Source organism: Seriola aureovittata, chromosome 21, assembly GCF_021018895.1.
Source record: "Seriola aureovittata isolate HTS-2021-v1 ecotype China chromosome 21, ASM2101889v1, whole genome shotgun sequence".
NCBI lineage: Eukaryota > Metazoa > Chordata > Actinopteri > Carangiformes > Carangidae > Seriola > Seriola aureovittata.
In genome coordinates, this window is record NC_079384.1 from 8,992,066 (window position 1) to 9,015,365 (window position 23,300).

The 23,300-nt window shown below is 40.6% G+C and overlaps 2 protein-coding genes across 2 annotated transcripts in view; one reads left to right on the forward strand and one right to left on the reverse strand.

Annotated features, from left to right (window-relative positions):
- Positions 1 to 2,475: 2,475 nt before the first annotated feature.
- LOC130162813 (neurexophilin-1-like) lies at positions 2,476 to 3,859 on the reverse strand. The gene is made up of 2 exons (XM_056366651.1): positions 3,800 to 3,859; positions 2,476 to 3,213 (listed from the first exon to the last, which is right to left on the reverse strand). Exons 1-2 carry the CDS (start codon positions 3,857 to 3,859, stop codon positions 2,476 to 2,478), a joined length of 798 nt encoding a protein of 265 aa, XP_056222626.1.
- A 6,287-nt stretch (positions 3,860 to 10,146) lies between these two features.
- LOC130162814 (IgGFc-binding protein) overlaps positions 10,147 to 23,300 on the forward strand; it is a 31,498-nt gene continuing 18,344 nt past the window's right edge. Inside the window, exons 1-25 of the mRNA XM_056366652.1 lie at positions 10,147 to 10,181; positions 10,690 to 10,828; positions 10,975 to 10,998; positions 12,065 to 12,180; positions 12,600 to 12,878; positions 12,982 to 13,077; positions 13,215 to 13,380; positions 13,850 to 14,250; positions 14,366 to 14,942; positions 15,067 to 15,650; positions 15,754 to 16,306; positions 16,398 to 16,996; positions 17,396 to 17,550; positions 17,833 to 18,233; positions 18,381 to 18,577; positions 18,743 to 19,138; positions 19,259 to 19,542; positions 19,747 to 20,024; positions 20,170 to 20,289; positions 20,444 to 20,628; positions 20,721 to 20,881; positions 21,019 to 21,270; positions 21,392 to 21,551; positions 21,725 to 21,827; positions 21,903 to 22,000. Coding sequence (XP_056222627.1) covers positions 10,783 to 10,828; positions 10,975 to 10,998; positions 12,065 to 12,180; positions 12,600 to 12,878; positions 12,982 to 13,077; positions 13,215 to 13,380; positions 13,850 to 14,250; positions 14,366 to 14,942; positions 15,067 to 15,650; positions 15,754 to 16,306; positions 16,398 to 16,996; positions 17,396 to 17,550; positions 17,833 to 18,233; positions 18,381 to 18,577; positions 18,743 to 19,138; positions 19,259 to 19,542; positions 19,747 to 20,024; positions 20,170 to 20,289; positions 20,444 to 20,628; positions 20,721 to 20,881; positions 21,019 to 21,270; positions 21,392 to 21,551; positions 21,725 to 21,827; positions 21,903 to 22,000 — 6,231 coding nt within the window. The 5' untranslated portion in view covers positions 10,147 to 10,181; positions 10,690 to 10,782. The remainder of the gene's footprint in view (positions 10,182 to 10,689; positions 10,829 to 10,974; positions 10,999 to 12,064; positions 12,181 to 12,599; positions 12,879 to 12,981; positions 13,078 to 13,214; positions 13,381 to 13,849; positions 14,251 to 14,365; positions 14,943 to 15,066; positions 15,651 to 15,753; positions 16,307 to 16,397; positions 16,997 to 17,395; positions 17,551 to 17,832; positions 18,234 to 18,380; positions 18,578 to 18,742; positions 19,139 to 19,258; positions 19,543 to 19,746; positions 20,025 to 20,169; positions 20,290 to 20,443; positions 20,629 to 20,720; positions 20,882 to 21,018; positions 21,271 to 21,391; positions 21,552 to 21,724; positions 21,828 to 21,902; positions 22,001 to 23,300) is intronic.

Here is a 23,300-nt window from a genome sequence, read left to right on the forward strand (position 1 = left end):
ATTTATTTGACAGCTCTATTTTCTACTTACTGTGTGATAAGTGATCACCTTATAAAATACGACACCTTGATATGGATAAAACCACGTAACAGAATATAAAGTAGTTCATATTAGCTCCATCTCGACCAACTACAACAGCAACATGCTACATGTACACTAATGCACCAGTAATAATAATCCAAAAATAAAATATGTAATAGATTAGCAGTCAAAGGTGCCACTTTTCTGCATAAAGAGTAATTTTGTACTACTGTACTTGTGTATTTATACTGAAGTGACATTTTCAATGCACTTGTAATAATAGTTTTTTTGTAATTGTACTATTGGTGCTCATACTTAACTAAACAGTCTGAATACTTACATCACTAATGTCGACATGCAGTACCTTGGGTGATATGAAATTGTTGACACGCAGGTACCATCTAAAAAGCTACAGGTACAGTACTGTTGATTGTATTATTATTTGTATTTGTATTGTTTATATTATTTATTGTCTTACATTACACTTGCCTACGCCTTCAAGTGGAAGGCAACGGACATACAGTAGTGAAATGCAACTAATTGCATTTACATTTAAGTACTGTTATATTGGTACAAAGAATGGTGCTGATTCAATAGAAGCGGCCTGTGCAGCGAATCAGACCTTTGGCTGATGGTAGTTCAGCTGTAGCCGTTAACAGGAGCTTTTTGTCTATAGTTTTTGTATCCAAACAACCCAGCGGTTTCTGAACACAGCTGTGGTGCAGAGGTAGTACGTGAATGACCGTGATCACTGAGGTGCATGAGCCTTCATTGGGGGTGTCATCAGCCATGTGGTCAGGTTATCACGTCTGTCACCTACATAATCCAGTTAGCAGTGTTTGTTCATTAAAGTTCCTTAAGTTCATTAAACATCTGTTCACTCAGGAGAAAAGGTCACAGTGTCCACGTTACAAGTGACAGCAGCTCAGAAACGTTTATCTTTTAAACTCCCAGCATGTTACATGGCCCGCCTGCTGAGCTCAAGGCCCCCTGAAACGTTCCACTCTAACCCCAAACCCTACCCTCTCAAACACACACACCAGCAGCCTGGTTAATACAGCCACATCCACATTTCTGTTCAGCAGGACTAGGTCATCACACAGCTAATTGATAAGTACACGGGTATCATTATCAATCACTTTAATTAGTAAGTGAAATAAACAATGTACTTTCTCAGCCAGCTGAAATAATGGTTTCCTAATGGGGTTAACTTGTAATATTAATAACCTGTTAAAACCAGTACATTTTGTTATTTACAGCCTACCTGAAGACTAAACTTCAAACTAAAGGATTTTGAATCAACATCCTCCTTAAGCTTTGCCCCAAACACTGATTGCACCAAATAGAACAAATGCAGTAAGAAAAAGCTCTTAAATGAAATAGAAAGCTTGTTTGTGACGCTTGGTTTAGAGAACTTTAGAGGACCTGTTCTTTTTTTTGTTTTTCATGGTATTTATTTTTTATTGGGGAAAATACAGTGTTAGGAAATACATGAGAGAACGAGGATGGTATATGACCAAAGTGTACAAGGTAAATGCAAAATAAATGTTACAAATGCATGGTAGCTCTTTTTGTAATTACAGTGTTTTACAAGAACCAAGGAATGAACAAAGACTGACAAAATTTAACATTTAAGATGTTAGAGAATCAATATATTAGCCCTTACAAACCCAAAAAATGTTCTATAGTCTAATTTTATGAAAGCATTATGGAAGGAATTATGTGAAGAGCTAAAAAGATTACTTGATTATAATTATTGATGATTATTTGATTGGTCCATAGAAAACTAGCTGGCAACTATTTTTTTAATCAATTAATTGTTCAGTCAGTAAAAAGAAGAAAAGCTGAACTTTGTATTTGCAGCTTTTATTTGTCTCGTGATAGTAAACTAAATATCTTTGGGTTCTGGGTCATTGGTTGGACAAAACACATAATCTGAAGATTGAGGCTTTTTCACAACTTTCTGTTCTTTAAAAAAATCATCAACACATCATTTGATTAGGGCTGCAACTAGCTTATTATTTTTAGTCTTTTGATTATGTTTTTCATTAATTATGTAGAGTATGAAATTTCAAAAAAGTTTCCCAGAGTCCAAGGTGATGTTTTCAAATGTCATGTTTCAAAAACCCAAAGATATTTGGTTTGTTAACAAAGAAAAGCAGCAAAGTTTTTCATTTGACAAGACAGAACCAGAAAATGTTTGACTTTTTTTTTTTAACAACTTTTGCCTTAAAAACTCTTGTAGTCTACAACAAGCAATATATTGCACTAAAATCATATATTTTACTGTATTTGGTCAAATTTAAGACTTCAAAATAATATTTTTTAGAGAAATGCTACACTTCAAAAATGTCCAAAACAGTCTGTCAGACTAGTTCATAGCTTCTCAAACTGGATTTATCTTTGTGGATTTATTGAAACATTATTCTCCAGTGTCTTTGGCTTGACCCCTGTTTAACCTGTGGGCAGGTAGGCACCTGGATTCTGGTAGCTGTAGTCTGGACAGACTTTCTGAACTAGTCTGTAGTCTGTGCTATAGAAAGACACGTAGATGCAGATGACCTGGAAAGGTTTGGAGCACATCCAGGTGACGTGGCTCTGAGTCTGCTCCTGAGCACACGTCTTTGATGGATCGTAGTTACACAAAATCACCTTCTTGTTTCGTTCAGTTTTCTCATAGTCCACTCTGCAGTTGAATGTCTTTGAGTCTTTGGGGTTGACGACACTTTGGCGCTCCAAGTCGAATTCCACCTCTTTCATTGGTGGGACAAGGCTGACAGAGACGTTGCCTACACCGGTGGAGTTGTGGCGGAAGTAGACTCCAAGAGAGCCGTTCCCGTGATCCACGATCTTACCCATTATCAGCAAATTCAATTTTACTGTCTTGATGTTTGAGTAAAAGTCCCCCCAACTGAATGTCCTGGCGAATTTAGACGTTCCATGAACTTTCATAATGGGCTGAAGCTTGATTTTTAAAGATGGGTTGGAGTGTGACTGTGAATTCCCTCCAAGTATTTCCCAAAGTCCCTGCTTTGAAAGAGGGATGAAGGGACTTATTGGTAGTTTGGTGTTTTGACTCCTAGTTTGAAGTGCCCAGTTCTTCTGTGAAGAAGGTTCTTGATCTTTGTTGACTTCAGACGATGCCCTCTTGTCAAAGGTGAAGTCACCCTGATGTTGTTGCCCAAGAACCAACTAGACAGAAAACCATGAGAGAAGTTAGGCATTGAGTACAATTGGAAGTATATTAACAAGAGAAATAGAGCAGAAAAGCTAAATCCCGGGGGGTTCAGTTTACAATTATTCCAGTTCCCAAAACATATATGTATATGTTATGTGGTAAACCACTGGCAAACAGATGAAACAATAAATTAGAAACACCGAGATGGAAAATTCTCAAAGAATTTCTAGAAATATGGCAAAAAAACCCCCCCAAAACATTTAGAATCAAAAATAAAAAAGCTCCTCGTGAATAATAGTTTTTTATAATTTATGCTGTGGCATTTAAGAATTTTGTAGGCGATCTAACTACACACATACTCTTAGATTAAATTCTAAAAATGCATCATATTTGATGAGCTTAAAATGGCAAACTAACTACTCATTTTAGAACCTCATAGGAAAAAGAAAAAATATTCTATTTAATATATATCTGAAAATAATTGCAAAAGTAACAAGTAATATGGCAGTATTTCACAACAAAAGTTCTTGAGTAAATACACTAATTTTTTAATGTGATGTGCATCTAATTAGAATTCAGTGCCTTCAGTTCTTTACTTACCAAACAAATGGTTCCTTTCAGAAGTATCCATACAAAGCAATGACTGGCGAGCATCTCCATGTTTCATAAAATCCTATCAGAAGATCCATCCACTCTAATGTTAAGTTCATTCAGGCCGAGTTAAGTTTTGGAAGTCCATGCTGAGTGGCTGCATCCTCATTAAACACTGGGACAAACACGCAGTTAAACCTGTGTGCTGCAGCCTCAACTCACCGCACACACACTGAGGCTTTCTCAGATCTGGAGATTTTTAACACTCAGTATTGCTGTGTCTGCACTCTCTCTCTCTCTCTCTGTCACCCCCTCTGTCTCATGCACCCACCTGCCCAATCTCACACACACACACACACACACACACACACACACACACACACACACACACACACACACACACACACACACACACACACACACACACACACATATATATCATTTGCTAACATTATCACACTGTATCTCATGCCTGTAGTTGTCCCTTTGTTTTTGTCAGTCAAAATCATCTTACATTATCTTCTGGGTGATTAAAATATTTATTTAACGCTGATTAAATGGAGAATTTGCTTTTCTTTCATTGTGTTTGAGAGGCAAACAGGACAGTATAATACTGCCATCTTGTGGCCAGATTATATAGTGCAGCCAAATTAGATCTGACTTGTGCTAGTCTCTAGTTGAGGCTCAGCTGCTGCTGTCTTTAGTTTAATACTGGTGCATTAATTTAGAACAGCAGAAATTTCCATCATAGGTGTCCGATTAAACTGTTCTTCCAACCAATCAGAAAACTTGGCCATGGTATAAATAAGTGATAATTATAGATTCTGGGTAATTGGATCAAACTGTGATGCCGTGATGCAGTGGCTTAGTCTGCTGCTGCATATCAAGTGAATTAGTGTGCTTAGATGTAGCAATGTTCCTATATTCTGAAGTTGCTCCTTCATGCATGTGCGCTTCCCACTATAGCCTCCATATGACCCCAAGACGTGTTCCACTGGCTATGGGAATGCAGCGGCAGAGACAGAGCATATGCCTGAATGACTCTGTAAGCAAGCAAAAGTGACTTGAATTTTATGCAAGCGTAGCCAGTGGAGGTCAATGAGCAGTGGAGTGACATGTGCCTATTTGTTCTGGACTGTATGTAAGGGGTTCACTGTGCGTGACGGAAGGCCCACCAGAAGGACATTACAGTAGTCGAGGCGAGAGCTAACCATGGCCAAAAGTTGGGTGTCGTATTGAGTTAACAAGGTCTTATTTTTCTTATGTTGTATTGTGCAAAGTGGCACAACTGGGAGACAGATGCAATATGGTCAGAGAAAGATAGCTGGTCATCAAACAATGACTTGTGACCTTGGTTGGGATGAGAGATGAAGAGGCGTTTTGATATTTATATTGTGATGGAGAGACTGATTGGTTGGGATGACTAAGAGTGCAGTCTTAAAAAGGTTTAGTTGAAGGTGGTGTTCCTTCATTTATGTGGATATGCCTGAGAGACAAACCAGATCTTGGTTATTGGGTGGGAACAACAGGTAAAGTTGGGGGTCGTCTATGTAGCAGTGATTTGAGAAACCATGTGAATGGATAACTGAACCCAAGGAGTTGGTGTATATTGCAAAGAGAAGCGACCCAGTACTGATTCTTGGGTCACTCCTGTGGGAGGGGATGGGATAAGGATGTTTGTACTTGCCATGACACATTGAAGCAACGTCAGGAGAGATAGGATTCAAGCCAAGAAAGTGTATTGCCTGTGGTTTTCCAAATTGGAGAGTACAGTTACCAGGATGCAGTGGATTCAGACAGCAAGAAGTCCTGAGGACTGAGTTTCTATCAAGGACAACAGTCGTTTCAGCACTCAGTCGAGTGGATGCTCTTAAAACCCAAGTGACTTGGATCAAGAAGGGTGTTCCCAGAGAGGAATTCTGAGACCTGTTTGAAAAACGCCCTTTCAATAGACTGTAAGATAAGACAGTAAGAATGGAACTAAAAAAACATGTCTATAGTTCTCGAGTTGGGCAGTGCTTTTTGAGCAGGGGCGTTACCCAAGCCTGTTCTAATAGCTTTGATACTGTGGCTTCCTTTTCTGAATATATAAGAAAAAGCTGTGCCTTTAAGTTTCTAAATTAAATTACCTTAATTTAGCAAAATTTCTCAATTTCTTTGACGGATGGCTAGCAATAGTCAAAGTGTGCTTGACAAACTGATATTGCATTAATATGCATGTGCAGACGTGTGGAAACTGAACTTGTGCATGAAGCGTTATGAGGCAGCAGTAGCAAGTAAACCATGGATTTAAACACTGATTTACCATCTCTGTGCAAGATCCACAGTGAGTTTGAGAAGTTTGAGACAGAATATTATTGTTCAGGAATAGCTCGGTGCATATGTTGTGAGTTTGTAGAGGGTGAGAGAGTGAGAGAGAGAGAGGGAGAGAGTGGCGATGCTGGCGACTGCAGCAGAGAGTTAGCTTGTTTGTTAGCTTGTTCGTTAGCAGTTAGCAGTATAGCTCTGAATGTCCAGTGCGATGTTTGTGCACTTTAGGCTGTTTGTGCTACAACTACAGCTCCTCAAGACCGAAGTTCCTGCGTCTCTGCTTCCCAACTAAGGTCGAGACTCTGAGCCGGGAAAGATAAACAACACTGGATAATACAGTATTCTGCATTGTCACCGGAGTGTGTCATTGTCAGTTAATGGTAAATGGTATATTTTCCGTGGGAGTAATTTTTAGATATTTTTTCCCTCCATACTGCACATTTGATATATTTAGTGTCAAGTGAGAATAATAATCCGAATACTTCTTCAACCAGGAAGGAGAAAGGTGAACATGTCCAGGCAGAGAGCATCAAGGTGCAGGAGAGAGACTTTCAGCACAGGGAAGGCCCTGAATTTAAGAGAGAAATCATTTGCTACTACTGCTGTCACAAAAAGGTATGTTTCAGTTTGGACCGTATTTTTCTCATTGGTGTAGTAAACAGCTGAATTGCACACTGAGTTGGGGGGTGGGGTCTTGGCTCTGTGTGCCTATCTGTAAAAGTCATTGCACGATGAAGTTCCACTTTTGTTTTATGTGACAGGTATACTAATAGAGAAATGTGGCACACTCACGGTGCATATGCACAGGGCCCAGATTTTTGTGCCACACCACTGGCAGCCACTGACGCACAATCTTCTAAATTCTTTGCATGCTTTTTATGCCAGTGCAAACAAACTTTCACATGGAACCTAACCAACAGTCACATAACATCCCTACAGCTGCCAAATTTCTGATTGTTACTTAATTGTTACTTAAACAAAAGAAAGGTAAGTGTTTGCAAGCGTTTTCTTTTGTAGTAACCAGGAAGTTGCACTATAATTACAGCTGTAGTTCCTGACAAATTGAGACAATAAGCATGTGAATCATTTCTTGTGACTGAGGTAAAACAAATTTTCAAATAACAACACAAACAGACAAACGAAAACCTTTGGAGCACTTTATCAACACACACATTAAAACATTAATTTTGTGTTTGATTGAAGTTGAAGATAAAGAAGAAACATGATTCCAGTAGAGGTAATTTAATTCATTCACATGCAGTGGGTTTTTTTGGGTCCTAGATTCTAGGATTAACATGAACCTGGAAAATCCTCCGCCTCCCTCAATCTACTTTTGCTCATGGCTCAGGTCTAATTGCAGGTTTTGCTTTTTTCTCTGCTTCTAAGCCCTGATTTACGGTAAGGAAGACGATCAAAAGATGATCGGATGTCACTCCCAAATCAGGATAAAGTTAGAGACCGATTTTATGGCTGTTACTAAATGGACCCAAAGCTGTGCATCACATCAGCAACAAACAAACATTTTGATTGACCTTCCTAGTGTTTTCTGGTTAAATATGAACCATTTTTGCAATTTCACTGTGACAAAAAACATGCCTCTCTTTCCTGATTACAGTGAGGTTTCAGAGTCAACGGTGCAGTTTTTCGATGCAATATAATCTTGTTTTTTTCTATCTCTTGTTTATCTATCTCTTGAGCTCTGTCACTTGGGGCAGTGACTTGCTATAAGTCTAATGAAGGGAATCCACTCTTTTCTGGTTGTGTGTCATGCCTCAAACGCTTGTTGGAAACAAACAGCAACCTCCAGGGCTGCAAGATAAATCCAAAAACCTCAAATGGCCACTGGAGGCTGGCTCCAAAAGCGAGTCAATGCAGATAGACTCCCATGTTAACAGCAGGAGCAAGCGTTTACAGGCTGATACAAACAATGTTTTTTTTTTCTCTTCAGCTACTTTCCTTTCACTTAATAACAACTGTATGGGGTTGAATTTTTGTATAACTCACCCATTTAAATTTTATTATGGTAGTACTCAAATATGTTATACTATTTCATGTTCATGCACCATGTGTATGGAACAATTAGTTTTAGGTATTAGATGAGGATGTTGTGTAACAATGTTTTCATAGTCATGCAAAATACTTTCATGAGTCAAGCTTTCAGTTGAGAAACTGGTTCATTTGGTGTCATTCCATTATTAAGAAGGAAGTAGGGAATTACTTATCATACAAGTTGCACAAGCTGAGGAAGAAAACATCAATAAGAATATCTACACACTGACTGTGCATGGAGAGAAAATATCATGGTGTGTGGTGGTGTACACATCAAATCCATTTGATCCAAGATAGTGCTTGTATATTTTGCCATTTGTCATTTTTGTACGTTTTCAACATATCCATATAGTTTTCCTTCCTGATAATACCATCTGGTTTGTAGCATGATGCAGCATGATGCCCCCAACCCCGTGCTTCACAGTTGGAATGGAACAGTTCAATATTAGTTTCATCAGACCACAGGACATTAAGATGTAGCTGCAAATTGTAGTCCGGCTTTTTTATGGCGGTTTTGGAGCAGTGGCTTCTTCCTTGTTGAGCACCCTTTTAGGTTATGTCAATATAGGACTCGTTTTATTGTGGATGTCATATTTTTGTACCTGCATCTTCACTTTGATTGGAAATTCAATTCATCTCTAGGAGACAGAACACCTTCACCTTCACCAGTGGTATGACACCTGTGTGGTCCCATGGTGTTCATAGGTTCACACTTGCGTACTGGTGTTTGTACAGATGAACATGGTACATTCAGTCATTTGGAAATTGCTCCCAAGGATAACGGAGGTCCAAAATTTTTGTTCTGACACCTTGGCTGATTTATTTTGATTTTCCCATGCTATCAAGCAAAATTGAATGTAACTGTATTTGTCTAAGGTGTATGACAGCCTAGCATCTCACACTTAGCAGCAACAGCAGATGCTACTGTCACAATATAGAAGCTAATAAGGATCTAAGTAAACACCTAAACCTCTTTCACACCAGGGAAACAGAGTTGGTTGATGGTGACTGTTTAGTTCAGAGTTCATTTTCACCTATTCTGCCATAGTTTTAGTGGCGTACACATTCTACTGTATATACCACATACAAAAATAAGTAGGTAGCTTTGTCATCTCAGATGGCTTTGGCCCTCTCTCAAACAGTCAGTACAGACTAATTCTATTGCATATGTCATGTTACAATAATGCTATGTTGTACAGATAAAATAGATCTGAGGTCTTCTCACGTCTGTTGTTGGTCAGTAACTTCCAAGTCAGTACCTCTTAACACTTCTTATTATCTGCTTCCCCACAGATTCATGATTAAAATAACGAGGTTGACTGGAACTGTTAACTCCTGAATAAATGCACCTCATGAAAACTGTTCACAATCTGCAGATTATTCAGACCAGTAGGGACATTGTTTCTGGACATTTTTTTAAAATACATTTTTTGATTTTTTTTTTTTTTTGAATTTTCAAAAATCATTTTGAAGTGAGGAATCTTAGAGATGGATATCTCAAACATGAGCAAATAAAACTGAAACTTTCTAGATCGCACTAAAGATAAGTGAGAGAATATGTTCTTCTGTAATCTAAGCAAACCAGCCCTTTATGAGATGTTTTGATAACGCACGCAACATGAGGGACTGAAAACAATAACTTACAACATAGAGCAGGTTATATGTTCTCAGAAGTTAAGACTGAAATGAGCAGTATTGCAAAAATCAAGTTCATATTTTTGTTTTGTTATTTTGACTATGTTTTATAGGAAAACTACTTTTCAAGCGCTCAAGACTTTGGTAGACATATTATATCCCAGTTTCGTTTCTGCTCAGCACAGTCTGTTAACCTTAATTATTCTCTATGAACAATGGAATGTTTAGTTCACTTGTTATGAGGAAGCAATTAGATTTAATCCATGCGATACACCTGTAACTGGTCAAACCACAGGTTTATGGGGCCGTGCCAGCTATTACTATATAAAGCCTTGTTGCAGCTCTGCTGTCTTGCTTGGATGAGGGATAAAAAAACTAAAGCATCACATATGAGCAGGTAATTAATTAATTTATTATTAAGTGAAACATTATTTCCAAACTGCTGTGTTTCATAATGATAGCAATAGCTTATTTGCGTCTGAATTTTGGTAATAACTATTAAGTGATCATTTTAATTCTATTGAAGGCAACAGTCTGATAAACGGCTGCACTCTGCAGTGACAATGAATTTAATCTAATAAAGCAATGTTTTGATTTAACAGATACCACCATCTGACATTGTCAGAATTTAAATGTATTTATTTTTATAACCATTATGACTTCAGAAACATAAGTGATATTTAAAATCCTGTTTGACAGTTAACAGGATATTAATTTGAAATATGACTTAAAAAATTATTCTTTGAGCCAAACAACAAGTGATTTGTTTTTGGAAGTTGTACTTCATTGTACTTGCATGAATAAAAATGTTGCACATGATTGCTAATAATCTGTACTATGCACCTGTAATAGATCTCATGATCATCATGCATTTAAATCTTTTGCCATTGAAAACCAATTTACAGGACTACAGGCATCCTTAGTGGGGTATGCGCTCTCTGTCTGCTTTTTTTTTCATCACATTTTGATGAGCAGGTTTGAATTTTGAGTTTTGGAAAATGGGATGTCAAATCATGTTGCCTCTGCTGCTTCTGGGGATGTTAGGTAAGTATTTAATTAAATCAAATCCATTGAAATTCCCTTTTTATTTCTGTTGAAGCATTTCCAAAAATTCACTAACTGACCTTTATTTATTGATGTTAAAAACTTCTGATTTTTGTCCAATTATATTTATGAACTTGCTTGCACAGGTACGGTGACTCCTCAGACTGCAGGTAAGTTGACGCTTTGATCACCTCTTAGTTTTTGTTTGTTCATATTTTTCACAGGCCATATGTCAAAATCAGAAGCTTTATTTTCAAGATTTAAAATATGTAACACTTCACAGGAAAGAACATGAATTCTGTCATAATAGTTCACAATTTACCTCCCCTGACTGTTAAATGGCATTTAACATTGATGTAGCACAGTAAAAGGTAAGTGTGTGTTTGTGGCGATACCACACTTTGACACTAGAGGTAGTAGTTTCCTTTGTGGTATGCCAAAGAGTTGGCTGCTTATTCTACAGTGTTTTACTGCCCCCTCTCGTTGCACCTGGGACGTGTCTGAAGTGATCTCTGTTGTACCTATTGCCACATCCAACCATGCTGTCATGGCATACCAACACACTGTACAGTACATTCAGCCAAAACTAGATCTTCAGGGTGTGTTAATTGCTCTTTGACATGGGCCTTTTTCGTGGCAGACATTTTGACATACCAGAGGTGAAACAAATTTTGTTAACAATGTCTCAGCTCCATGACGTGTCCCAGTAAGACATGAAAGTGAGACGGGATGCACAATATCAAGACCCTGGAACTAGCTTACCTACATTGTTTGGCACAAGCATTCACTGGGACTCAAAGATGAACTGATCAGATTTTTGTGGTCAAAGGTCAAAGTCATGGTGACCTCACCAAACATGGTTTTGGCCTTGTGAACGCAATATCTCTGTAATGCCCAGATGTTATTTCATTACCTCTGGCACACTGTGGCTCTCAAATTCATATGCTAATTATGACACATGTTAACCCAAATGTCTGTAAGGATAAAATGAAGTGATAAATCCTTATGGGAATATCATATCCAAATGGTCAAAGTTCAACATCACTGTGACATCATAATGTTCTTCAAAAACATTTCTGGCCATTATGCAATACTGTAACTCAGGAAGGGGAGATTGTGACCATATTTTTTGCAACTTGGCTGGTTGGCGGAGGCACCATGAGGCAGTAATTCTAGTTTTAATTGTATCTTTTATTCTTTTCTTTTTTTAAATGTAACATCTTTTGTTCTTTCTAGATCCCCTCTACGTAATTTCTGGAACAACAAGCTCTCGATCAGACGATGGAAGTTCTCCACGGATTGTCCTGCAGAGACCTTTCGTGTACTTTGGACACTCGTACAATCAGATTTATGTATGTAAAAATAGTTTTAGCAGACTGCAACATCCGTAATGTTTGAAGGTTTTTTCTGGTATGTTTTGTGGAAGAATCACATTTTCATCCACTTGTCAGCAAATCACTTCCAACACAAGAACTTTATTTTAAATATGAAATAATAAATAAATGAAACTAATTGATAAATAAAATGAATTAGAGAAGCAAAGAATATTTTGTGAAACAGCTTAATTCATATTTAATTTCAACTTTAACTAAATGTCACAAATATTAAAGAATTACTGGAGTTACTTGTCAAAATATTGTTACATCCATAACATGGTCATTCTGTAAAATACTGTGGCAATAAATATGTTGATATTTGATTATGCAATTGTCAGACTGTCGTAGTCATTTACTTATTCTTTTTAAGTGAGAACTGGTTTATGTGTTTCCAGATGAACCACAACGGACACCTGACCTTTGCTAGTCCATGGTACCGTTACACACCTCAACAGTTTCCACTGCATGGATCCAGAGACATCATTGCCCCATTCTGGACAGATCTGGACAACAGAGGAAATGGTCAGGTCATCTACAACCAATACACCAACGGCAATGTCCTTCAACAAGCTACACGGGACATTAATGCCTACTTCCCAGGACTGCACTTTAATGCCAACTGGGTCTTTGTTGCAACATGGTATCAGGTGGCGTACTTTCCAACCACTGGCACAGTAAGTCAGCTAGTTCTAATTGGGGAAGTTCATATATTTGTATGTGTGTGCCTGCCTGTTGCTATATTTACTATCTGACTAACCACAAGTACATTTTTTTCAGCAAACAACCATCCAAGCAGTCTTGATTTCTGGTGGCCACTACTCATTTGTGCTGATGAACTATGGGATAATAGCTGCAACAACTCGCAATATACAGGTGAGAACCTACAAAGAACCAAATTGTAAAATGTGTTTTAAAGTGTCCAAGCTGTATTCAAAACGGAATGATGTAATGCCAATGTTCAAAGACAAAAAACATATATTATAATATTTCTATGTGACATGTATTTCCAGGCTGGATATGACACAGTCGGTTCTGCTCACCATTTCACCATCCCGGGATCTTTCGCTAGTAATGCAACAGGCATTAACTCAGTTTTCCGCCTGAGCAGCAATGTCAATGTACCCGGTCGCTGGGCGTTCCGCACCGACACTGGATCAAGAGGCTGCACTTACAATGGTAAGAGCAGAACCAAGGTTGATCACTATAGATGCTTTTTTTCTTACAATAATGTGGATATGTGATCAGTGAAAAAGATACGTCTGTCCTTATTGTTGAGCTATTGATTAATGTTTTATATGTTGCACATAGCCGACCATACTGTGCACTGAAAAGCTATTACATAGAAATATCCTGATATAAAGATAATCTAAGTAGAAAGTACAATTAAAAAAATGTAGAAATGTATTGTTATTTGTATTGGTATGTCAAAGCAGTAATCAAAAGTCAAAGGATGAGGGCATCTGTTCAACAAGATCAAGCATGAGCATGGACATCCCTGTTACAAGACAGCTGGGGATTTTTCTTCCACTCATTTTTTGTCACCAGTCTACTGTTTGTTAAATAGTCAAATGGTTAAAATACTAACAGTATTTATGTTTTGAAGTCAAGGCTTTTCAAACAACCTTTCTATTTATTTTCTTCAAAGGTGAATCCGTGCAGCTCGGTGACTCATTCTGGAGGGACAGTGCATGTACAGAGAAGTGCACCTGCACCTCAGCAGGTCTGCAGTGTGTCAGTCAACGCTGCTCCTTTTCCCAAATCTGCCGGCCAACTTCCTTTCAGTTCACCTGCCAGACGGTGCAGAGACGCACCTGCACAATAAGTGGTGATCCACATTACTATACCTTCGATGGCACGGTGTTTCACTTTCAGGGCACCTGCACCTACGTTCTCTCAGAACAGTGTGGTCGTGGGCTGCCCTACTATCGTGTAGAGGGTAAGAACGAGCACCGGGGCAGCACTCACGTTTCCTGGACAAGACTGGTCAAAGTGTATGTCTATAATGAAACTATCGAGCTTGTCAAAGGACGACGCAGTGAGGCTAAGGTTAGCAACGAGAACTTCACTTATTCACAATAAGTTATATACAGTATATACCTGTTATATTTTTATGTAGTTAATACTTTTACAACAATGTCTTTGCCTGTTTCTGTTCTGATAGGTTAATGGAAACTTTGCAGCCACTCCGTTCTCCCTTCAAAATGGCACCATCCAAGTTTATGAGTCAGGTTTTTCTGTGATCATCAGTACTGACTTTGGCTTGGTAGTTTCTTACGACACAAATCATTATGTTAGAATCAGCTTGCCCAACACTTACCAGAATGCAACATGTGGCCTGTGTGGAAACTTCAACCACGACCCTGGGGACGACTTTCAAACACCCCAAGGCGAGGTTGTGAGCTCTGATGTAGTTTTTGCCAACAGTTGGAAAGTATCAGGGGACGATGAGCCTGGATGTGACGAGCAGTGTGGAGGTCTGGCCTGTGCTGCCTGCACTGACCATGATACAACTTTATACAGCAATACGGACCATTGTGGTATCCTCCAGAGCAGTTCTGGACCCTTTGCTGCTTGCCATCTACGACTTCCACCGCAAACATTTGTACAGAGTTGTGTGTATGATCTGTGTGTCGGACAAGGCTATCAGCCCATTCTGTGCCAAGCCCTAAATGTTTATGCAAGTCAGTGTCAGCAAAATGGTGTCCAGCTGCCAAGCTGGAGGAGTCCAGGCTTCTGTGGTATGTCTGTCAGTCATTCAACATTATTTCAATATAAATATATAAATATATAATTATCATTCATAATTAATATAATTTTAAACTGTCCTTTATGTCAGTATCAATGTTGTTTGCTTGCACCTAGAAATCCCCTGTCCAGCCAACAGCCACTTTGAGTCCCAAGGCACAGGATGTCCAGCTACCTGTGTCAATCCCAATTCCACCCAAAACTGCCCTCTCCCTGCCCAGGAGAGCTGCATCTGCAATTCAGGCTACATCCTCAGTGCTGGGGTCTGTGTCCCTCATGCTGAGTGTGGCTGCAGCTTTGAAGGTCGTTACTACCGCTCTGGACAAACTGTAATACTAGACGAGAACTGTGGGAGACGTTGTAGCTGCAGTTATGGCTCCATGACCTGTCACTCACATGGTTGTGGTCCACTGGAATCATGCAGGGTGGAGGAGGGAGAAAGAGGATGCAGACCTAACAGCTATGAAACATGCTGGATAAAGGGCCTGGGGTCATATCATACATTTGATGGACTGACATACCAGTATCCTGGGGCATGTCGATTGACTCTTGCCAAAGTGATGGGATTGTCTCATCACCCCCACTTTGCAGTGACAGCAGAGAAAGTGCCTAGAGGCCAAAATGGTTTTGCCAGGTTGCTAAAGTTTGAGGCAGAGGGAACACAAGTCTCCATTGAGATGGCAGAAAACAGCACAGTTCAGGTAAGCGACTTTGATTTTGATGATGATTTAGACATTTTGTATATGAATATTGAAAATCTTGTCACCCTGAAAATCTGACACTAGCTGTTGAAATGGTCTTTAGGTTGACGGTCAGCGGATCAGACTACCATTCAGCTCAGCATCCAACCGAATCCAAGTCTACCACAGCAGCATTCACAGTATCATCCTTCACACCGCCTTTGGTGTGACTGTGCAGACAGTTTGGCCTCACTTTGTACGTATCACTGCACCCGGTATCTACAATGGTTCACTGGGTGGACTCTGTGGAAACTACAATGGTAACTCACATGACGACTTCCGCACACCCAATGGCCTCCTGGTCAACAGCTCTCAGGTCTTTGGAGACAGCTGGCGAGATGGCTCCCTCGCTGCACACTGTGTGGAAAGTGTAAATGAAAATTCTAGGACAAATTCCAATTCTAGTGAGGGCTGTGGCATTATTGCCTCACCGAATGGGCCGTTTACCCAGTGTTGGGCCATGGTGGACCCACAGCAGCATGTGAGTGCATGCATGGAGACCATTAGAGTCTCTAGAGATCCAGCATCAGCACTATGTGAGGTCCTACGTGATTATGCTCTAATGTGTCAACAGAAGGGCGTAGCCCTGGGACACTGGAGGAATATAACTGGCTGTGGTAAGAACTTTCCCTTCTTTTAGATGAAGTTTGGATATGGTATAAAGCTATGTAATGACCTTACTTTATCAACCTGTATGTTCTTCTTTAGAGCACACCTGCCCAGCAAACAGCCATTATGAACTCTGTGGAAGCTCTTGTCCCTCCACCTGCCCCAGCCTTTCCTTTCCCTTCTCCTGTAACACTCTGTGCCAGGATGGGTGCCAGTGTGATGATGGTTTTGTCCTCAATGGCAACCAGTGTGTACCACCAACATCTTGTGGATGCCATCATGAAGGACGCTATCGGCAAGGTGGCCAAGAGTTTTGGAATGGTGAAGAATGCCAGAGCTTCTGTACCTGCAACGGCACAACAGGGACAGTCCACTGTAATCCCAGCTCCTGTGGTCCCCAGGAGTCGTGCCGTGTGGTAGGGGGTGAATTTGGATGTCATCCAAACCCCCATGGCACCTGCTCTGCCTCTGGAGACCCCCACTACCTCACATTTGATCAAAAGGCTTATGACTTCCAGGGAACCTGCCGCTATGTTCTGGCGACCCTTTGTAATCACACTAATGGACTCCCCCACTTTTCAGTGGAAGCTAAGAATGAGCCGTGGTTTGGGTTGACAGTCTCAATCACGGCTGAAGTTTTTGTGAATGTGTTGGGATACCGAGTGCGTGTGTCAAGGGACGACAGAGGTATGGTAGAGGTGAGCTGAACCATTTATGAACCAGTACTGATATTTTTCATCTTAGGAACAAATGTCTTTTTTGTAAAAACCCAAAATCTGGGCTTTGATATCTTATTGCAAATATATCAGCAGGTAACACAAAATTGCAGTAGACTAATGCTTAACACGTATGTAGTAGTTAAGAAACAGTGATGCCATTATTTATTTTGATTATTAGACAGCACCGGTAAGTAAAGTAATGTCCCACTAAGGGAAATTGAGCGACTTAAGCGATCCTTGTCAAAAATGTGTCTATATTATCAGCCAATATATTGCAATTAGAAGCCTTAAACTCTGACATATCAATGTTGGTATCGGACACAAAAATATAGAATCATTCAATATGAATAGAATTTTCTTGTTTTTCCAATTGTGTAGGTAAATGGAATAACTACAAATTTACCAGTTGCCTTGAGTGGAAATGTGTCTATCTTTGCAAGTGGACGTCAAACATTTATCACTACTGATTTTGGCCTCAGAGTCACCTATGATGGATGGAGTACAGTGTCCATCTCTGTGCCATCAAATTACAGGTATCTGCAAGAGTCTGAGGATCTGAGAGAAGCTGAAAGTGTAGATATGTGAATATAAACCTATGTCTTTAGCGTGGCCTTGAATTTGATTGTTTTATGGCCATTATTATCATTTATTTTATTGGCTTATTAATATATTTTGATATTTTATATTTGAGTCTCAACATTTTACTCTTTGCATCCTATACTACAATCACTTTGAATTCTGACAAAAAATTTGTTGACTGATTCTACCTGATTAATTGGCATTGAAGTCATCTCTAATCATTATCTTCATGACAGAGGACAGACATGTGGACTTTGTGGAAACTTCAATGGGAATCGAAGTGATGACTTCCGCACCCCATCTGGAACAATAGTCACCACTCCAGATGTGTTTGGGACAGCTTGGAAGGTTGCAGGCAACTACACCTGCAGTGATGGGTGTGGTTCCTCCTGCCCGCGGTGTACCAACGAACAACCTGCTAGAGCTCAGTGTGAGGTGATCAAAGCAGCCAGCGGCCCCTTCAGCTTCTGCCATGAGCAGGTGGACCCAGCTCCATATTTCAATGACTGTGTGTTTGATGTTTGTGTGTCTGGAAATGGGGGCCAAGATCTTCTGTGCAGGGCCATTCAAGCGTATGTCAGTGCCTGTCAGTCTGCTAATGTTCGAATCTACCCTTGGAGACAGAACACCACCTGCAGTAAGTCAACTGGTCAATTTGGTGTTGATCAATTATACACACTAAGAGACAATCAAAGAGGTGTCTTAACCTTCTGCATCTACATACAAGCTTGGTTAACTGTATGAAGTCATTTAGCTTTAACAATTTCTTTCCTCACTTATTAAGGACTGGACTGTCCAGCCAACAGCCATTATGAGCTGTGTGGTACTGACTGTGGCCACACCTGTGCCAGCAGCATTGATGCCACCTGCGAACAGGTTTGCTCTGAGGGATGTTTCTGTGATGAGGGGTTCCTCAGGAGTGGGACAACATGTGTCCCCGTGGAAAGCTGTGGCTGCCAGTATGATGGCTTCTACTATAATGTAAGTCATTTAACTGGAAATTAATAAAACACCAGATTTGTATAAATATGATTGTCATTCATCTGATTGTGCCTATCATATAAATTATTACAAAGATTTCAGTCTTTGCACATATTTACCTTTGGTCAAGATCCATTAAGCAGCTCTCTTTCTCACATGCTCCAGGCTGGTGAGTCCTTCTGGACGGATGGTTGCTCCCAGCGATGCGAATGTTATGCTCCCAATGACCTGCGCTGCACCGCTGCATCTTGCACTTCTACACAAGAGTGCACCATCAGAAATGGCCGGCTGGGCTGTTTTGCTACTATGTCCACTTGCACTGTGTGGGGGGACCCACACTACATCACCTTTGATGGGGCACTGGCTCATTTCCAGGGCACGTGCTCTTACATCATCACTGAGAGCGTGAGCCACAGCACCAATGAAACCCAGTTTCAAGTAGTAGCCACCAATAATCACCGTGGTAACAACCGCGTGTCGTTTGTATCAGCAGTGGATGTATACCTTTCGAATCGAACAGAGAATGTGCACATAAGGATTGGACCAAACAAAAGAGTAACGGTAAATGCCTAATTACTTTCAAGATGAACTAGTCTCTATATCTGCCTGGTGTAAACCAAGGTAATAACAAGTGCCTCCTCAATATTTGTGCATCTAATCTTTAATCTCTCATCCCACCAGGTAAATGGGAGTGAGGTGTCTCTTCCCACCACCACAGGAACCTTAGCTCGGGTGGAGAGGCAGGGAAGCTACATGGTGGTTGATGCCGTTAACCTGATCGTCCAGTTTGATGGCCGCAGTACCTTACTGGTCAGAATCGACCAACACTGTCAAAACAGAGTCGCTGGGATGTGTGGGAACTTCAACAATGATCCTGCAGATGACAAAGTCTTGCCCAATGGCACACAGGCACAAAATGACAATGAGTTTGGACACAGCTGGAAGGCACCCACAAGCCGACCAGGGTGAGCTGTTATGAAAAATACTTTCTCTACATACAGTAAATATAGTCTTCTTCAGCTTCACCACCTTGTATTTCTTCAAAATGTTAAGCAACAGTGCGATGCATTTTCAATTATCCACACCCAAAGTCCCCATGACAACAATACTCATAATACAGAAAGTCAGACAAAGTTGCCCCAATGTTAAACCTATAATGTCTTTTCCAGATGTGGATCCACAGATGAAGACAATGGTGGTGGATTGACCGACTGTACCTACAGGGAAGAATACTCTGCGCTCTGCAGTGTTATCACCAACACCAGTGGCCCATTCAGTGCCTGTCACCTGCACTCTGACCCACAGCCATTTTTCAGTTCCTGTGTCTATGATCTCTGCCTCTACACTCCAGCCAATGGCATGCTCTGTTCTGCAATCTCAGCCTATGAGAGAACCTGCTCAGTTTTGGGGTTAAACATCTCTGAGTGGCGCTCTGCTTTACATTGTGGTATGTGTGCAAGGTGCTAAAATAATGAATGAGAAAATAAACCAATAGCTTAACAGAGCTAGCCACTTTTGGAAAAAAGATATTTCCTGTTTCTTGTTTAAGTTTAATCACTTCCTGTCTCAACCTTTCCCCACTATGTCTATAGCTGAGTCTGACCCCTGTGAAGAGTTGAACTGCACAGAGAGTGAGTGGTGTGGTGAGAAGGACGGTGTGTATGGCTGCTTCTGTGATGAACACCACCATCGGCCCCACAATGAGAGCTACGGTCAGGGCAGCTCCTCTTAAAACACTGATTTGTTCTTTAGATCATTGAAGTGATGATGCTGATAAATACATATTGATTAGTGCATCTTTAAATTACGAGATTAACTATACAAAAACTGCAGAAACAAATCTGAATTTCTATCACTCTTCCATAGACTCGTCCATCACTTGTGTCAGTAGTTCAGGCACCATGTCTCTGTCACGCTGCCAGCTGTTTGAAGCTGGCTTCCACTCTAGCGCCCTCCATCTCAAAGACGACTCCTGTAAAAGTACTCTCCAGGACGGACGACTGTTGTTCCACTTTAACAATGACGAGCAGCTGTGTGGGACAGTTCTCAGGGTACAGTCCATTACACTATAATGTTATCAGTTCAGATTGAGCAAGATTTCGTATCATGCAAAGATAATCAAACTTGTCTTTTACATTTTAAGAGCAATGGAACCCATTTCATCTATGAGAACATGATCCAGGGCGATGTGGACCCTCATGACGGTCTAATCAGCCGCCAAAGGAACATCCATCTGCGTTTCTGCTGTGAATACCCTCTGTCTCAGGCCCTGTCTATGTCTGTGGGCATCAATCCTTTAGAGAGGTGACAAAACCATCTCCTCTACATGTTTTATTTGACCAAATACATCACTTAGGTGTTGCTAACTAAATCTAAATTCCCACATTCCTTTTCAAATTGAACTTGAAGTCATGAAGTCATATTATCTGTTTTTTTCACAGCATTGTGAGGAAGAAGCTTCCAAATGGCCGTGGACAGTATCACATGAGAATGATCCCCTACCAGGACGCTGGCTTCAGCTCTCCCCTGACCGGTGACAGCAACATAGAAATGGAAATAGACCAGAGGTTGTATGTGGAGGTGCGGACAGAGGGAATTGATGAACGGCAGATCTCCACCATTCTTGACTCTTGTTGGGCCACGCCAATCAACAATGCGAACTACCCTGTCCGCTGGGATCTCATCAGTGCAGAGTAAAGGAGCTACTGCAACTTCACTTTATCTTCACATTGATTTCTTTCTCTTCATTGCCAAAGTATGAAACAATTTAAAGTGCATAAGACTCTAACTTCTACCACCCTCCTTTTCTTCCAGGTGTCCTAATCCAGCAGATGAAACAGTAGAGGTGGTTCAGAATGGCATCTCCGCTGCGGCCAGATTCTCCTTCAGGATGTTCACCTTTACCAACTTTTCATCCATCTACCTGCACTGCCAGGTCCACCTGTGTCTTCTGTCAAACAACAACTGCACAGCTGTACGTACCACTGTGTATGTGTGTGTGTGTGTGTGTGTGTGTGTGTGTGTGTGTGTGTGCGTGTGCGTGTGCGTGTGCGCGTGCATGGTTTGTTTCCTTGTGAGTTTGTAGATACATTATATAGATTATCAACAGATGCATCAGCAGAAGCCTCTAATGTTGTTTTCCTTCAGCATTGCTACCCAGGTTACCACAGGCGAGTTGGGAGGGATGTATCCTACCATGACACTGCCTCCATCTCACTAGGACCACTAGACCTGATCCCAATGAGCGGTGGTAAGCCCCTCCCCTTGTATTTGACGTACAGCTTAATCAGTGCATGTGTTTTAAACTTTGGTTCTTCTCTTGCAGGCAAAATGATGGAACGAAGCAGTGCTCCAGGCCAGATGACCTCACTGGTGACCCTGCTGGTCAGTCTGCTATTCAGTTTGCTGACTGCCAAAACTCTGGTCTAAGGAGAACAGAGATGATCCATATTTTTAAACATATTACATGTGCTCTCAGATTAGAGGCGTTGTCCCTGTGATTTGGGTGTGATTTTTCTTTACAACAGTGGGGGGCACCAGTGGGGGGCTAAAGTTGAAATCTTTCATCCTTCTCGTCACCTTCCTAAAATAATGGCCTAAGTCATGTTTTGACAAAAATGTTTTTTTTGCCTAAATCACCCCCTCATGATGCTGGCCACCTCTGGTAAAATCGCCTGAATCCTCAGTTGAGAGGAACATGCAATTCTACCCCCGGTTGTATAATGGCCTATGTCAAAAGTGTGACTCTTTTGTTGAGTTTTTTGTGTTTCCTGAAAAACCTGAAAAAATGACTTAGGCCATTATTTTAAGAGGGTGTCGATATTCACTATGTCTGATGTTTATCAGTTGAATCATTGGTTTCTTTGTGATGATTGTATTAAATCTCAGCCATATAAAAAGTAATCATGTATAATGAAATGTAAAAGTATAAATTAATTTAAAAGCATCTTTACATATGGAGTATGCATCTAATTTGTTGCCTTGGAAGTTTTGTACACAACCCCAGCCCAGCCCGAACATGAAGTGGATAAGTATCAGTCAGAAGCAGTTTGTGCATCATAGAAAATTAGCCTAGAGACTAGTCTGCTCACTCATCTGTTAAAAAGGCTGATCACCTAAACCCACGGTTAGCAATGATTACCTTAATCATATATTTTCAATTTTGTTCTTTAAATTTACTTGTTTCTGCGATACAATACTGCTTACTTGGTTGCTGCATATCAAACTAATTATTGTGCTTAGATGTATCAATCTCAATTAAGTACAAAGTATATTAGGAGTTGAAGCAATGTTCTTTGTCCTGAAGTTGCTCCTGGTGTAGCCTGCAGATGACACCAAGCCTCCTTTCACTGGCTATGGGAACACAGTAGCCTAGTCCTAGCCTCTTAGCATGTAGCGGCCATGCTTACCGGAGTCCAACAGAAGGCATACACGGTTGAAGCAGCTCCTCTCTCTCTCTCAATAACTCACAAGGCTCTCTCCTAATAAACAAGAGATTTATCAATACACTACGCAGAGATTAATCATTAATTTATGAGGTTTACATCACGTTTCATACCCAAGTTCGTCAGCTCACTCAACGAGCGGCGCTCTCGGTCAGTGTCTCGGGTGTCTCAGAACGAGCGGCGCTTTGCGTGGCCGTGACAAGATACTGGGCTGGTGCGCCACCATGTGGTGGGCATGGTAAACTCTCTTAAATTACATAAATGGGTTTAGTACCCAT

What these genes read in the sequence shown, in the direction of transcription:
- LOC130162813 (XM_056366651.1), bottom strand. Translation starts at nt 3,859, where the DNA reads ATGGAGATGCTCGCCAGTCATTGCTTTGTATGGATACTTCTGAAAGGA. An exon ending in TGAAAGGAACCATTTGTTTG is followed by an intron (nt 3,214 to 3,799) that starts GTAAGTAAAGAA and finishes TTTTCTGTCTAG; the next exon opens with TTGGTTCTTGGGCAACAACA.